The sequence below is a fragment of the Neophocaena asiaeorientalis genome, unplaced genomic scaffold, assembly GCF_003031525.2.
Source record: "Neophocaena asiaeorientalis asiaeorientalis breed wild unplaced genomic scaffold, Neophocaena_asiaeorientalis_V1.1 scaffold469, whole genome shotgun sequence".
Taxonomy (NCBI): Eukaryota; Metazoa; Chordata; class Mammalia; order Artiodactyla; family Phocoenidae; genus Neophocaena; species Neophocaena asiaeorientalis.
The window spans coordinates 731,270-748,328 of NW_020172691.1; the positions used below are offsets into that span (position 1 = coordinate 731,270).

The 17,059-nt window shown below is 55.7% G+C and overlaps 1 protein-coding gene across 10 annotated transcripts in view; it reads right to left on the reverse strand.

The window, feature by feature from the left end:
* The window catches only part of TCF3 (transcription factor 3), a 34,778-nt gene extending 17,955 nt beyond the window's left edge, over positions 1-16,823 (reverse strand). For 3 of the 10 annotated variants that reach the window (XM_024739973.1, XM_024739972.1, XM_024739970.1), the window contains exons 1-2: positions 16,422-16,822; positions 13,437-13,509 (exon numbers count right to left, since the gene is read on the reverse strand). In XM_024739973.1, the coding sequence (XP_024595741.1) occupies positions 13,437-13,509; positions 16,422-16,493 (145 nt within the window). In that variant the 5' untranslated portion in view covers positions 16,494-16,822. Of the gene's footprint in view, positions 1-13,436; positions 13,510-16,421 lie in introns of all 10 variants that reach the window. The other 7 variants (XM_024739967.1, XM_024739966.1, XM_024739969.1 and 4 more) reach the window with 4 other exon arrangements.
* Positions 16,824-17,059: the final 236 nt, after the last annotated feature.

A 17,059-nucleotide genomic window follows, 5' to 3' on the forward strand; every position in this document is an offset into this window, starting at 1 on the left:
TAGCCACCGTGGGGACAAGGACCTTGGATGGACGGTGGGCAGGGCAGGGCCCTTATCTCCCTGAACACTCGCCCAGGGGCCCAGCCCAGGACCGGGATCTTCCCAGCAGGCAGGCACACGGGCCTGCACCCTTCCTGGGCGCGTGGGCTCCAACACTGTCCATCAAGGGCCACAGGGCTCAGGGCCTGCACAAGCGGAACGGGAGCAGTCCCCGGGCCCCTCCCACCTGTGCCTCAGTTTCCCTGCTCTTCAGATGGGGTCACAAACACGCCCTACTTTGCAGGGCTGGGGGTGTCCACGTACGAGTCTGAGTCAAAGCTGCCCAGGCCAGGCTGAGCCAGAAAGGCCGTGCCCAGCCCTGCCATCTGTGCCAGGGGACGTGCCCCACCCCACCCCCGACCCCACATGGTGGACATCCTGAACACCCCAGCCGGAATCCTTCACCCCGCCCTCCTCTGCGCATCTGTACCAGAAATTTCTTTCAAATTGCATCCTTCTCTTTTGGTGCCTCTGAGTTAATCATTCCCCGGGGGAGTTGGTGTTTAATTGCTGTCTGATTTGCATAACTATGCATATTAATCTCCCAGTCTGATAAATATTCATATACCTCGGTTAGATTCTGTTTTCTAATAAAAAATTTCTAACGTGATTACAATGCGGAGCCGGGGGCTGCCTTGGTGGGCAGGGGGTCAGACGGAGCTCCCATGGCCTCCACAAATCCATCTAACATGTGCCGCCAGGCTTGGGGTGTCTGCACCCCAAGGTCCTGAGTCCCCGCTTGGGCTTTGGGGACGAGATCAGCTGGTGAAGGGGGGTGACCCTGGTAGAAGGGCCAGCACCCGAGCCCCCGTTTCCCTCCTCGGCCACTTACTTATCATCCCCTCGCTCTCCGGTGCCCGCCCGTGAGCTCGTTCCGCTCTGGGTCCCCCACCCCCATGGGCATCCACCACGGGCCCCAGAGTCACCAGGACCCTTGAGCAAGAGAGCAGGAGGCCAGGTCCAAGGCCAAAGCCAGGCCTTCCCACCCCCCTACCCCACCACCGAGGGCTGGCAGGGTGACGGGCGCTCCTGAGGCCGACACCCAGGGACCCCTAGAACTTGGGCCCCACAAGCTTCAGGTAGAGGCAACCAGGCCCTGCTCTGCCCTTTCTGGTAAAACCCCCCTCACCCAGCCCCAGCCTCCCCGCTGCTGGAGACCAGACGACAGAAAGAGGGATGGGCCCTCCCCCACCGCTACCATTAATAGTTATTAACCCCCCACTGGTTAATTATGCATTTTAAACAACCCAATCATGAATATTCATAACATCTCTTATTCACGTTCTAATTAAAATGTACTAATAGAATGAGACGTTGCTGTCGCAACATAATTTTTTTTCTTGAAGTGCTGGAGGTGAAGCGGTGGCAGGGCAGCCCCCGGAAAGGTCATCTCTCCGCTCAGACCCAGCCCTGACCCCAGGAAGAGGTGGGAGATGGACAAGCAGAGGGCTGCGTGTGCCCAAGGGCACCACCCGCCCCTGGGAGTTTCAGATCTGATCCGAGTCAGCCTGGGTGACAGAACGGCCCAACGTGAGGGCTGCCGCCAGGATGACCGGTGTGGCACAGCTGGACGCGCCCAGCCCGGGCTCCAGCCGGACACCCCCTTGGCTGGATGACATGGGGGGGCAGGCCCCCCTGAGGGGCCTCCGTCCCGGCTGATTCCTCCTGGGCAGGTGTGCCAACTGTGACTGGACCAAGTCTGGCCCTTGCCTACTTTTGTCAGTAAAGTTTTATTGGCGCATGGCCACGGACGTTTGTTCCCTGTATACAGCGGTGTTGGTTACAACGCAGAGATCAGTTGCGATAAAAGCTGTCTGGCCCTTCACAGGGAAGGTGTGCTGACCCAGGCACGGAGAAGATTCCGGGAGCCAGTCCCTCCGTATGAAGTAGCCAGACTACCAGACTTCAGCACCTCGAGTGTGGAGAAGACATGGTCACAGGGCCTAGGCATGGCCCTGCACCGTCCCCACCACAACCCTGTCGCGTAGCCATGGTCGTCAGGGGCTTCGTGCTGCAGCCCCAGCTCTGTCAGCACCCCCCCACCTGGGTGCCCGGGCTAAATCCCAGAAGCCATCCTCTCCCCTTCCCTCACTCCACTGCCCCCCACCCGTGGTCTCGGATCAGAGCCTGGCTCGGCCCTGTGATCCCTGGGTCAAGCCCCATCCGTACAGCAGTGTCCCCCCCACCCCAGGTTCCCTGCCCACACTCCACCCCAAGCAGCCTGATGGAGCTTCTGGAAGCAAAACCTGCCTCTCCTCCCTCCCTCTAGACTCTCCCATGGCTCCCCACTGCTCTCAGGGTAAAGACTAGACCCCTCCCTGACCGCCCTTCGCCCCCAGCTCACTCTTCCCTGCCCAACAAGTGAGCAGATCCCCAACCCCGACCCAAGCTCTGCCCCAGTGGTCCCCACACCTTCATCGCCCGTCAGGGAGGTTGCCTTGCTGGCCCCGTCCCCAGCATTGCCTGAACAGGGCTGGCCCCCAAACAACCTCGACAAATATGTTTTTGGCCTCTTCACTGCTCTGATAATTATCTAACCCATCACAATGTCCTCCGGCGGTGCCATCCTCCTGCAGTCACAGGCAGCTACTACGGGACTGGCAGAAAGAGCTCTCCCCTCGACGGGATGTTAATTAACGCACGAGTAGATGACCCTGTGTGGCTAAGCGGCTGCTGTGCTGGACGTGTGGCCCCTCCAAGTAAAGACTAAAGTAGTAACAGCAATAAAAATAACCACCATGCACCATGATCACATCTGAGAAAAAATTAACAGCACCTGAGAGCAGCCGTCCGCCGGTCCTCACGTTAGTGTTTCCTTCCTGCCGCTATCAGCTCCCCAAGGCTGTCAGCTCTCCCTCTGGCTTTTCCCCCTTAGAATTAAAATCTCCGAGAAACGGGATGGTGGCCTGTTCAGCAGCACCTGGGGTCTCATGAGGGGCAAGCCCAACACAGGTGTGAGTCAGGAGAAAGTCCTTCCTCAAGTGGGCCAGGGCCTCCCTGCACTGGCCAGTGGGGTCCTCACCTCTCTTCCTGTGATGTTTGGGGCAACTTCTGAACTCTTACATCACTTCAGACTTGAAGGAAAGCTGCGGGGAGATGCACGACATGCCCCAGACCCTTTCATGGCTTATATGCGCCCCCTTTTTCATTCGCCCCTCCGTGTTCACAAGCAGCTATGCTTGTCTCTGGCCTTCAGAGTTTCAAAAGTTGCTAGGAATTCCAGGGCGCCAGGGAGCTCCTGCCAGAGGGAGCAGGTTCCAAGTGGCTGGAGGAAAAGTGCCGGAGCGGCTCACAGCCCTCGCCGTTCCTGCCCCTGAAAGTGGGGGTGAGGAGACGGGACCTGGAGCTGCGCCCAAGCAAGCGGATCTGAGGCTGGAGAGGAAGTGAGTGGAGGGCACAGCCCACCATTTCCAAGAGCAGATGGTCCCCCAAACCAGGGCTTGGCTCCAACCCAACCTCTCCTGAACCCCCGGAGCAGCAACCCCCAACCCCAGAGGCTTCCCCAATGGGCAGAGCTGGTCCTCAGGTGGGGGGCCCACAGATGCGTGGTAATTCAGAGGAACGGGGTCCCCCAGCTGCAGAAACTGCCCTGCCCCCTCCCTCCTGTGAATTTCAGATTCGTGACTAAAGCAACAGCAGAAAGACCCCATCCTGCTTCAGTCTCAAGGGGAACCCCTCTGTCCAACGGCGAGGTTGGGAGGATCTCGCCCACCCCACCGCTCAGCCAAGTATGAGCTCAGAATCCCAGCTGGGACCTCCCTGCAAGAAACAGGCCCGGGGGAAACAAGCGCGGAACACAGAAGATGGACATTCACAGATTTAGGATTTATCCCAGAAGCATATCTAAGACCACCACCATGCGCCCTCAAGGCAACTGCAGAGCTTGTGGGTGCCATAGAATAGAAGGAAGATAAGGCTTCAGGGAGAGAGTAAGAGCCAAAGCAGGAAAAACTAAGAAGTTTCTGCTGCCAATTCACAAGAGATTTTAAAAGCAGCGTCAGGGGCTTCCCTGGTGGCGCAGTGGTTGAGAGTCTGCCTGCCGATGCAGGGGACGCAGGTTCGTGCCCTGGTCCGGGAGGATCCCACATGCCGCGGAGCGGCTGGGCCCGTGAGCCATGGCCGCTGAGCCTGCGCTCCGCAACGGGAGAGGCCGCGGCAGTGAGAGGCCTGCGTACTGCAATAAAAAGCAGCGTCAGAGGCGGCGAGGCAGAAGTGACAATGCAGAAGAGGTGATCGAACAGAAGGGTGGGTTCTGGAGACGCCCCCAAACACCAGGGAAGGGGGGATTCTGAGACAACAGACACGAGGGCCTAACACGAGCCCAGACACTGGAGCCGGCATCCCGGCATCCCAGGAGGAACAGGAAACACCCAAACCTCGAGTTAGAGAAAAACCCGCGCGCGCACGATGACACAACCCGTGGGGCTGGAGCTGAGGGAAGGAAGGCGAGGGCCCAGGAATTCCACCCCCAACCCACTGCCCCTCACAAGAGGCAGGAGCCAGGTGCACATCCAGAGCCGCACCCCTCCCTGGAGAACAACCCCAAGGGAGGGGAGTCCCAGCACAGACCCTGCGAGTCTGGAGGACGCAATGGTGCAGGGATGCTGAGCACATCTGGGCCACACGTTAAGTTAAACTAAGTGGAATTTCGACGCCATCCCAAGAACGGGCACCAGAGCCCGCAGGTGTCGTGCTGCTTCAGGCACTTCCTGTGGTTTATCCCACTGAACCCTTAAGTGGCCGCCATCAACCTCACTTCCCAGATGAGGAGACTGAAGCCTTGCAAGTGGCAGAATGAACACAGTAAGGACACGTGTTTCTCAGCCGGACACAAACATTGCGAACAAAGAGAAACAACATTTCTAAAGAGTGGCAACGTATTTATACCAAAACAGGAGGGTTGGGGAAGAACGCTTTCCTGCAGGACAAGATGGGACACTTCACTTCTGAGGCGGAAGGAGCCAGACTCGGGAGGCTTCAGCACATTCCCTAAAACCATTAGAACCACCAGCAGCACAGCCTTCCAAACCCAACCCAAGAAAAGACACCAGGCACGACTGCAAGGAAAAAGTATAAAGACGGGAAAACCTAAAGTAAGAGCATGGAAGGTATAAGACAGATGCAGACTCAATTGTTTTGAAAGCTGAGAACACAGCACCTACAGAAAACAGGTCTGGAACGAGTGACTCAGGAAGACAATCCGATGCACACAGATATACCAAGCAACACAAGTGAAAATGAGGGGCTGTCACATGCACAGAAAAGGCTGAATTCAAGGTGCAAGCTCTCACGTGGAATAGAGGGTGGGTTTTTGTCAACAGTGGGCTGGACCCACAGAGAACATCCCACCGCCCTGGGGCCTTGACACTGAACAAATTAGAAGTCTAAACGTGATGGGCAGGAGAAGACGACCTCACAGCTCCATGTCAAAGTATCCCTCAAGCCCTCAGGAATAGGACAGACATGGCCCCCGTTACAGGAGAGTAGGAACGCCCTGCATCTCACCAACAGCAGCACAGCCCAAGCCACGTTGACTTTTGCGTCGGTGACCTAGAAATTAGCCAATCGAGGAATAAACACTCCACGGCCAACCTGGAAACTGGAAATCTCTGAAGAACCTGACTCAAAGAGAAATGTGCTTTAAAAATTATTACCAAGGGCTTCCCCGGTGGCGCAGTGGTTGAGAGTCCGCCTGCCGATGCAGGGTACACGGGTTCGTGCCCCGGTCTGGGAAGATCCCACATGCCGCGGAGCGGCTGGGCCCGTGAGCCATGGCCGCTGAGCCTGCGCGTCCGGAGCCTGTGCTCCACAACGGGAGAGGCCACAGCAGTGAGAGGCCCACGTACCACAAAAAAAAAAAAAAAAAAAAAAAAAAAAATACCAAGAATCTATAAAAAAAAAATAACGAAAATACGCATTATTGAAACCAACAGGATGTGGCCAAAGTGGTCCTCGGAGGGAAATCTATAACCCTCAACACGATTACTGGGCAAGAGAACAGCGATAAACAAACGGGCCTTCTATTCAAAAGTCAAGAGAAAAAAGAAAACCAAAAAAACGGGAGGAACTAAAACAGAAGTAGTGGGGAATTCCCTGGCGGTCCAGTGGTTAGGACTCCACTCTTTCACTGCCAGGGCCCGGGTTCGATCCCTGGTTGGAGAACTAGGATACCACAGCCATATGGCACAGCAAAAAAAAAAAAAGGATAAATTAACTAAATTAAATAGAAGCAGTGAAGAGAAAAGCAGCTAATTGATAAAGATCGATTCGTCAATGAAGCAGATTCCTTGGGAAAAAATCAATACAGACACGAGACAGCTGGGTCCAGGACAAGGGAACAAAAAGAATAAGTAGATTCAGGACTGAGACATGGATTCATAGGCTCCGGACACACAGGCTCAGCGGCCATGGCTCACGGGCCTAGCCGCTCCGCAGCATGTGGGATCTTCCCGGACCGGGGAACGAACCCGTGTCCCCTGCCTCGGCAGGCAGACTCTCAACCACTGCGCCACCAGGGAAGCCCAGATTCCTGTATTATTAAAGAATGCAATATGAATCATTTTTAAATGTGCCTGAAACGGATGATTTTTTTCCCCCCTAACAAAATGCTAGAATTTACAAGATGAGTGGACAAAATCGCAACAGGCCAATCGCCGCAGCAGAAATGAAGCAGTTGGGGAAAGTGTCACATGCAAACAGGGTGGCAGTCTGCTCCCCAGTGCCCAGAGAATGGGGGGCCCCACTTGCTGGAGACTGTTCCAGAGACACTGGTGCAGAAACATGGCAGGGAGCCACAAGAAGCCTCAGTGCCACACGACATGGGAACGCAAGCAAAATGCAAAACGGATGCTGGCAGATCTGGTCTGGCAGCTAATCAAGGATATGGACCAAACCCAAAATTCAGGGAATATCTGGGTGAGAAAAACCATTAATGGACAGCGTCAGGACGTGAGGAAGGAGGAAACCAGGGGCTGTCCTAAGGTACCCAACACACCACAGTGATGCCAATCACTTGCGTGGATGGTCACATAGGACCAGAAGGAAACGCCCTGAACATGATAAACACAGACAGTCAGAGAGATCTATCTTGAATCAACAGCCAGGATCAGGCCCGGTCCTGCTGACAAGAAGCCAAACAGCACACACCCAATGTGGTTCTACGAACACTTGCTGATGTGAAAAGGCACATGGCCTCCGCACCAGGATGGAAGAGGCCTGAGGATGATTTACCTGGAAAACCAAGCCAAGGGAAGAATGCAAATAATTAGGGGATGTCAGGAAGCAACCAGGTAGAAAATACGGTAAAAAAGATCCCCAAACCACAGCATGGAAAATCCTAAAACACCTAGAAACAACCCTCACTGCAAAAGTATGTGAGCAAATTAAGAAAGAAAACTATAAAATGGCTAAGTGCCTTATGCTTTCATTTTCAAAGTTTACCTTAAAAACTTAATATTAAGGGTCAAAACTTAAGGAAGAAGACACCAAGTTCTTAAAATATGAAAATGCAGTACTATAAACACAAACAGTTCTTCCGAAATTTACCTATGAATTTAACATAACATCAAAATCCCAACAGGTAGGTTTGTTTTGGAGGGATGTGGGAGGAGACATAACGGTTTCTAAAGATCATGAAAAAGAATCAGCATGTCTGAATATGGGGTGGGGGTGGGGGACCCTGAAAAACAACAATTGCAGACTATAAAAACACCACAAAGCTAAAGTAACTAGGGGACTTCCCTGGTGGTCCAGTGGCTAAGACTCCACACTCCCAATTCAGGGGGCCTGGGGTTTGATCCCTGGCGAGGGGACTATATCCCACATGCCACAACTAAAGACCCCACATGCCACAAATAAAGATTCTGCATGCTGCAACTAAAGACCCCACATGCCACAACTGAAGATCCCGCACGCCACAACTAAAGATCCCACATGTGGCAACGAAGATCCCACACGCTGCAACTAAGACCCCGCACAGCCAAATAAGTAAAAGAAAAGAAAAAGAAAAAAGAAAAATTTAGTAATAATTCTAAAAAGCTACAGTAACTGACACCGGGTAGTACTAAGTAACAGGAAGGTAAAAAGATGAGACAGGGCTTCCCTGGTGGCGCAGTGGTTGAGAGTCCGCCTGCCGATGTGGGGGACGCGGGTTCGTGCCCCGGTCCGGGAAGATCCCACATGCCGCCGAGCGGCTGGGCCCGTGAGCCATGGCCGCTGAGCCTGCGCGTCCGGGGCCTGTGCTCCGCAACGGGAGAGGCCACGGCAGTGAGAGGCCCGCGTACCGCAAAAAAAAAAAAAAAAAAAAAAAAAAAAAAGATGAGACAAAAATTCATGGGTAAATGGCAATTTAGGAAATGCTTTAAGGCATTTCGAACCACCAAGAAAGGTTTTCTTGAGTTTATTCTGTTGTCCTAGAACTTCCTAAATTAAATGCTTACTCCATTTCTTTTCATTGTATCTGAAGACTGTCAAAGGCTATGATTCTTCCCTAAATACAGCTTTAGCTGCACCTTGTAGCTTCAGTGTGTTTAGATTATTGCTGATTTCCGTCTAGCCTGTTTTAATTTCCTCTTTAACCCAAGAGGTAAACAAAAAGGAATTTTGTTATTTCCAAGTCATTAAGCTTTTTACTTATTTCTACGCTTTTTGGTCTTTCACTTCCAGTTTTACCACATTGTTCTCAAAGAATATGGTTTATATTTTGGTCACTTTTTTTTTTTTCCCGGTCACTTTTTTTGTTACAGGTTTTTTTTGTGTACAGTATGTGACCAATTTTTATAAGAACGGTATGATCTCTTTTACAAGGCATGGCCTTTAAAGGTAAGTGCTTCTAACTGGAGGTGCCCCTCAGAATTGCCTGGAAGCTCTTACAGGCCCCATCCCAGGCTTTTTATCAGTGTCTCTGGGTCCAGGGCCCGGGGATGTGTGTTCTGAGCAGTCCCACGGGTGAGCTGGATGTGTGCCCTTGGCCAGGAACTGCTGCATAAGCTCAACCTTGATCACTTCACTGTTGAGGTTCTCTACCTCCCACTTATTTTTCACTTTTTTGCTCTGCCAAGAACTGCAAAGGCATGCTTTTCTGCCCTCCAGCATCTTTTCCCGTATATTCCTCAACTTGATGGAATGAGGTACAGGCACATTCATGACTGTCACATCTGCAATGCAGAATGGACTGTGTCATCTAATTCTCAAGGATTTTGCAGAAATGGCACCAAAGCTAGAACAACATAGAAGACTTGACAACGTTAAAACTGAAACCTGTAAAGTACTGAGGCAAATTAAAAGTCTCCATCATCAACAACGGTTATAAATGAAAACTTAGGGAAAAGGCTGCAAATCACAAAAGACTAACATCCTTCCTCTATAAAAAGCTCTTACAAATCAGTAAGTGCAGCACAGTGCAGCAGTACAAGACACTACAGGGAAACAACACTGGGTGGCTAGCTGAGATGGTTAATAAACTCTGAATTTCAGCTTCATGGTAAGTAAAATGGGGATGACAATCGCCCTTATTTCATCAACCTGTGAGGAGTGAGGACTCAGAATAAACTATCCAGGCTCAGTGCCTGGCATACAGTGCTCAACAAACGTTGACTTAAGTTGTTGTTGTTAAGTGTTACTGTTGCTGTTGTTTTAAAAAGTTCACCAGGTAGCAATAAAAAGGAACAAGCTGTTGATCCAGCCAACAACTTGGAGGGATTTCCAAGGAACTGTGCTCAGTAGAAAAAGCCAATCTCAGAAGGTTCCATGCTGTACGGTTCCACGTATGTAACATTCTCGACACAACAAAGTTGGGAAGATGGAAAAGAATAAATCAGGGGTCGTCAGGGTGAGGGGTGGTGGGTGGTGGGTGACAGCAGGTGGGAGGTCATGAGGCGACAGAACAATTCTCAACAGACCATGGTGGTGGCTTCATGGCACTACACACGGGATAAAACCAAGCAGAACTACGAGCACACAAACTTGTGCACGCAGATCTTGTGAATAAACTACGATATCCAAATAAACTCTTGTAGATCGTACCAAGGTCAGCCTCCCGATTTGGTGTCATGTGAGGAACTTGCAGGATTGACAGCTGGGGAGGCTGAGGAGGGGCGTGTGGGGCCGCCCTGCACATTTCTTTGCAACTTCCTGTGAATACATCACTATTTCAAAATAAAAAGTTCACTAAATCCAAGGAAAAAAGGGGGTAGTGATCAGAAATTCATCAAAAAATAACTCATCTGGCCGATCTGCTTTTGGAAAGATAATTGCCCATGATTAACGTGTAAATGCCCATTGAAATGGCACATTTGGAGGAGGGTGGAAACAGCCGGCACTGGGACGCCAGAGGGACATTCTTACTGTGGACGCAAGTCCACGGCTGGCAGTTCTAACCGGGAACTTACTCTGAGGCCATAACCGCACAGCTGTGCTGAGCCAGGGTAGATGCCGCCTTGCCTACCTGTTAGGTTTGTACCCAAGGGCACATTACCTTTAGAGTCACACAGACCAGGAAAGCTGCGAGACAGGAAAACAGGGAAGACGTCGTCTCCTCCGGTGTCAGCAGGTGTTTCCCCATATCTCGTGGGGCCTCGGACCCTGTAGGTTGTGGCAGAGGACGTGCTGCCACTGAGAGATCTGTGCCTTGGGGTTTCCCAAAAAGGAGGGAGTGGAAAAATCATCCCCGTTCTGCAGTCTTCTGCTCTAGATGACGAGGAGAAATCCTCTGGCCTCGGCGCCTCCCTGACAGAGTCTTTCAACAGGGACGGCACAAGCAGCCCGCACACCCCACATGCTCAGCTCCTCTTCCCAAAACCTTCGGAGACCCCTCCTCAGAGACCCGACCCCGCTGGCCTGGGTTGCTCCTCTCCTAACATGAAGTGCCCTTTCGAAGTGAATCTAAAAGAAGCAAGTTGACTCAAAGAAATTCTAAGTAGAGAGACACTAGGCCAAGACGTGCAAGGAGGGTGAAAGGGAGAATGTGGCTGGCGTGACCTACTAGCATTCAGAAACTCCTGTCCCCTTAAAGCGACACTGCCCGTCTGCAGGGCGGTGACCCATCTTACAGATGAAAAAAGCTGAGGCTCAGAAAGGGGGTGACTTCCCCAAGCCCTATCCTGCTGTTGGACCACCAACCTTTCCACCCACCCCCACCTTCCCCTGGAGTCTCCAGCTCCACCAATGAGGGAGTAGGGAAATGAGCTCAGAGCTGGGAGAGCCCCCCAAAGGGACCAGTCTCAGTTCCTGTGGCTCCCGGGTCTGGAGCTGCGAACCCCTGCACCCCCTCAAGGCAGACAACGAGATGGGCCCCACGCCTCAGTTTATAAGGCACTTTCACGCCCAAGGACTCGCTGAACCCTCTGCCGATGGGGAGACTCCCATTTTACAGACTAGGAAACTGAGGCTTGCAGTCACACCACCTGTGTCAGGTGACACGGCCTGCCTTGTGCCTGAAGTGGCAGCAAGGAGGGAACCTCTAAGCTCAGGTCTTAGGGCTCCCGGTCCTGTGCCCCCTCCCCCACCCCAGACAGCACTAACTGCTCAAATGAATTGGGGAAAGGGGTCCCCAGCTGTGTGTCCAGAACTGGAGACCTCCTGGGCTGGACCAACCACACCACAACCCTCGTGGGGAAGAAGAAAACTCAGCCCGATGTGCAGCGGGACAAGGCTGGACCCTCCCCACCTGAAGCGGCCAGGGCAGGGCCCTTGAGCAGGCTGCGGCTGCAGAAACCACACAAAATCAACCTGCAAAATTCACAGGGGTCCCACTCAGGCTGGGCCAGGCATGGGGTGTCCTGGAGGGGCCCCTTCCTTGGGGGCTACTGGTCCCAAGTGGACACTGGGCAACAGGAGAGAGCAGGGGGAGGACCTGGGGGAAGATGAGGGAGGGACTGTGCCACCACCTCCGGGAAGCCTGCCGGGGCCTGACCCTCTGCCTGAGGCAGGGGAGCAGCAGCACCCCCTGCTCCCCAGGGCTGTTTTGGGAATGGGGAGGCAGGGTGGCCTGTGGGGATTTCCACACTTCAGGGAGGACTCTGGCCAGCCCTGAGGCCACTTCCTCAGGCGGACAGGAAGGCCAGCGTGGGGCAGTGGGGTCAGCAGCACGATGTCCCTCCTTTTGCAGGGGGGGTGGGGGGAGTACAAAGCACCCTTGAAACCCCCTCCTCCTCCAGCCAGAGCTCACCAGACACCCTGATAGAATCTGGAGAAGACAGACCCTTCCATCTTGGACCCCAGAGACGTGGGGGGACACGGCCCCCATCCCAAGACCCCAGAAAGATACTGAAGTCTGTGCAGAGCTCTGGCCTGCCCAAGGGGTCCCCCATATCCTCCCGACAGCCAGAGTGGGCTCCTCCCCATGCACGTGGCTCCTCTCAAAAGCCCGAGTTCACAAGGCCCTGCACGGCCTGCCCTCCCCTCCCTCCTCTCCTCACCCCTCCTCCCTCTCCCCCTCCCTCACTCTGCTCCATCCACACAGGCCTCCTCACTGTTCCTCCAACTCGCCAGGCATGGTGCTGCCCCAGGGCCTTTGCGCCCCCAGGCCTCTGCTCAAACATCCAAACATCTCTGTGGAGACAGCCCCTACTGTCCTCCCCACCACTCTGCAGCCTGACCCCTGCTCTACGCTCCTTGAGGCCATGCCACCTGTCCTCCCTGGGCCATGTCCTCTGTACTCAGTACCAGGCAGGGTGACCAGCTCATCCAGGTGTGCCTGGGATGACCCCAGTTGGAACGTTCAAAGTCCCAGATCCCAGGAACACCCCCCCCCAGACCTCGAACAAACCAGGCCAGGTGATCACGCTAGTGCCAGGTCTCGTCAACGATCAGCACCTAATACATACTTGAATGAAAACAGCGAGGGGCAAAGCAGGATTTGGAGAAAGCTGGGGTTCCATATCACACCCCTCCTGGGCCTCAGGTTCCCTCCCTGGGGATGGACTGGACACCCAGAACCCCACTGGGGCCAAGGAGACCCTGGAGGCTCAAGTGCCCAGCTCACCCAGGCCCTCGTGAGTCACAGAGAGTCCCCCACACCCGGACCAGGGGCCAGGCTCTCGGGGCAGGGTGGACGGTGACACCGTGCTGACCACGGGGCTCCCTCCCTTAGCCCCAAGGCAAGTCACACAAACACAGCGGCAGCCGCTTCCTGGGGTTCCCTTAGGCTCACCATCCCCCCACCGCACGCCCACATGGGCGCCTGGACCTCCGCCCCGGGCCCCTCACCCCCACTCCACCTGGCGGGCCTGAGCGCTGCCCCCAAACACCTCTCCCCTTAGTGCCTAGTCCACAAGGCTGCGATTGGCAGGCAGCCCCACCCCGCGGTCGCCCCCCCTCACCCTCCACGGGCCCACCCTTCACACGCGGTGATCTCCTCAAGCAAACAAGAAGCCCCCAGGCAGCCAGCGGGGTCCTACCTGAGCTTCCGAACTGGGCCCCGGCCAGGGAGGTGGGCCGGCTCTTCCCATTGGCCACCGGCAGGGGGAACATCTGCGGGGAGAAAGAGGGGGTGAGTGGGGGGTGCACAGCCAGGGCCACAGCTCTGCCGAGGTCCTGTCCCCCAGGAGGCCCGAGGCGCCCCGAGGGCCCTGGCAGGAAGAGGCTCCCTGGTGCCCCTGCAGAGCAGGGAAAACTCCCCTGTTTACCTCTGTATTTGTTTTACCGGGGATGAAATAACATGAAGGCATTTGATACAATGTATCCGCTTAAAAGTGATACAAAGTTTTCTTCAAGTTTCGGATTATAAAAAAATGAGATCATTTATACTCCCAGATGGATCGCTTGTCCCACCCGTGTCCCAGCCGCGGACCCCGACCTTCACCCTAGGAGCCCGGCATCCACCTCCCCACGAGCCCCGGACCCCGAGCGGTGGGAGTGCAGGGAGGACAGCCAGGCCCCACCACCGGGATGGTGAGCGGGGAGGCCCCCACGAGCCGGGCTCCGGGCTCAGAGCTGCACCCTTCCCGGCCAACAACAGGGCGGTTCTCCCGGGTGGGCGGGCACCGAGCGTGAGTGCATCGCCACGACCCCCCCCCAACTCGCTCACCCAAACCCCGTGTTAAGTCCCTCAAGATTAAACAGCTTAGCAGCACTAACTGGGAAAACCCAACATCAACAAACCCTCGTGCTGCAGAAGAAACAAACCGTGACCCTGCCCTGCCCCAACGGTCTGAGTTTCAGAGGTTCTTTTGGGGACCAAGCAATTTTGAGTGGCCACAATCAGCATTAAGGCTCTGTGGGGAGCGGCTGACAAGCAGGACATGGGGGTGTTCGTTCTGTGGGCATGACTCGGGGCAGCAACACAAGCCCTGGGAGTGACCCAGGAAAGGGGGTCCTGCCCCCACACCCTGTTCTCCAGAAGGAGAAACTGAGGCCACAGGCTGAGCTGGCAGGGCGAGTGCAGACTCGGGGCAGGTGTGCACCCAGGCACACCCAGGACTCAGGTTCTCACGGGGTCTGCAGTCCCCTCCGGGGCAGGGCTGTGCTCATCGCACCCAGGGCCTTGGCCTCAAGGCGGGCCCCTTTCCTGCTGGGGACACTGAGGCTTGCGCTGGGGGAGGGGCAGGCCTGGGGATCAGGAGCCTGAGGGGGGCGGTGCTCAATTCTGTTTCTGTTTCGCCCTCCAGGGTGCCAAGGGCCGCTGACGTGGCACTTGCCGCGGGGTGGGGTGGGGTGGGTGGAGGGAACTGGTCTGTGTCCTGCGGGCACTGAAGGTCTGTGATCAGCCCAGCCAGGCCCCCACACCCACCTTGGAGCCTCAGTATTCCCTTCTGTGAAACGGACGCAGGGTTCGCACCGTGTGGGCTGTTATGAAACCCAAATGCACGTGGGCATCGTGGGCACGTAAGGGCCTCTGCACGTGCAAAGCTCAGTGGAGCACGGTCGGGCCACCAGGCAAGCCCATGGCACCCTCCCCCGGCCCCTCGCCCTTCAAGGCTGTCGTCAGACCCAGGGACCACCTGAGGCCCACACCCCCTTGGAGCCACCAGCCTAGCAGGCGAAGCTCAGGGCTGGGTTTACCCAGAGGACACACACTGGGCACCTTGCACGCTCAGCTTCGCCTTCCTCATCTGTGAAATGGGTCTGAGCTGGGGGGCAGGGGCGTTTGGACCCCCTGGACAGCAGGGGGTGGTGGGCAAGTGGTTGAGGCTGTGGGTGTGGGGGGGGGGCAAGATCAGAACCTGTGCCACCCCCTCCCCTGACCCCCAAGCCGGTCTGTTCTGGCCCAGTGGTCTGTGACTTGTCAGTTTAACAAAAAAACAACTGAGCAGCACCCCTGATTCCTCAGCTGGGACGCAAAAATAAAACGGGGCTTAAAAATACCGGCATGGCCCTTCCGGAGCCGCGGCCGCTCCGTCCCGTGGGCTGTGTTTTTCCGCAGGGCGGATGATGTCGTTTCAGTTTGGGGACTTTTGTTTCGACAGACCTCAGTGGCCTGAGCCTCATACCGGCAGAGAATTAAATTCAGACCGAAAGCATCCTCCCTGAACCCATTTCAAACCAAAATAGTGCTCACTGGGGGAGGGGTGGGGGCAGGATTTAAGGAGTCCACACACAGCTCCTGGGTTTGTGAGGAAACGCAGACCACCCCCCCTCCCCCCGACACAGGTGGCCCACTGCACAGACAGGCAAACCAAGGCCCCCAGCCCTCCAAGGGACGGTGCAGCTCCCAGCCTCCCTGGGCCCGTCTGAGCTGTGTGACCTCTGGAAGGCAGTACCCTCTCTGAACCTCCATCGGCCTGGCTGGGGAACGGGCTGTGTGAAATGGAGCTCAGGGCCTGGGAAGTGTGAGGACATCCCCCTGCCCCCCACCCCATGGCTCTCGGTCAATAAACTGAGGAATCACACGTCCACTGCCTGTGACCTCTCCTCATTTACAGAAGGTCTCCACAGAGGACACCTAGACTATGGGCACCCACCATCTTGGGCACCCACGAGAGCATGAATAACCCCGATCACACAGTTTTACAGGTCCCAAGGCAAGGTCACTGCATGCCCAGAGCCAAGCTGGGGCCTCACAGCCGAGCCTCCCCAGAGAAAAGCTGAAGGCCATGGGCAGTCCCTCCCTCGCTCTGGACCTCAGTTTCCCCAACTGCAAAGTGGTGGGTTGGACCCACTCTGTGCCTGGGCAAACAGCTGGGTGACGACGGGTGCCTCTGGAAGCCGACAAGGGCCCCAAACCTGCACCCCGCCGCGGGGGTGTCAACCCATCCATCCAAGGGCGCCCTAATTCCCCTAGCCCCACCTGGGGCTCTTTAACCCACAAGAGCTTGAGGTCCAGATGCTGGCAGTGTTTTTGGCACAAGCTTCTTTCCCAATGTCCGGCGGGCGCAGGAGTGTGGACAGCTGGGCATGCGGGGGGCAGGGGGGAGACGACGGGGAGTACGGAGAGGGCCGCTCACCATGCTGAAGTCTAGGAGATCACTGAGCTCCTTGTCTGTGCCCACGGGCGCCATCCTCTGTGGCTGGTTCATTCTCCAGCAGCAACGGGGAGCCAGGGGCCGGGGGTGGGCTCCTCAGGCCTAGAGACAGCCCTGCAGGGTGCCCGCAACGGATGCAAGGAGAGGTGAGGGGTGGAGAAAAGAAGAGCTATGAGTGACAGTGGCCGAGGTGAGCAGATGGGAGAGAGCTCTTTAAGAGCCCCTCTAACTGCTCTGGATCTGGGTCTTCCAAGGCTGCGTCCCTCCCAGACTCTGAGACATGGGGGTGGGGCAGCCAGAATTCAGGGACTGGGGCCCCTAGAGACCCCTCCCCAGAGCCCTCAGGGAGTTTGAACAGAGGGGGGGGGAGCGCAGAGTACATTCCCTGAACTCCCTCTGCGACCACCAAGGAATCAAGTTGCAAATTTTAAACTGGATGCGGGGTGGAGTGGTCCCTTCCCAGCTTGGCCAGAACCCGCCCCTCTCCCCGCCACCTCTCCCATTTCCACCCACCCTCAGGCTTTCCACTGGCCCCACCCCATGAAGGGGGAGGGGCGACCCGGCCCCGCCCCAAGGGAAATTTGGTGACACCCCCCCCAGCAGCTGTCAGAGCACGTTGA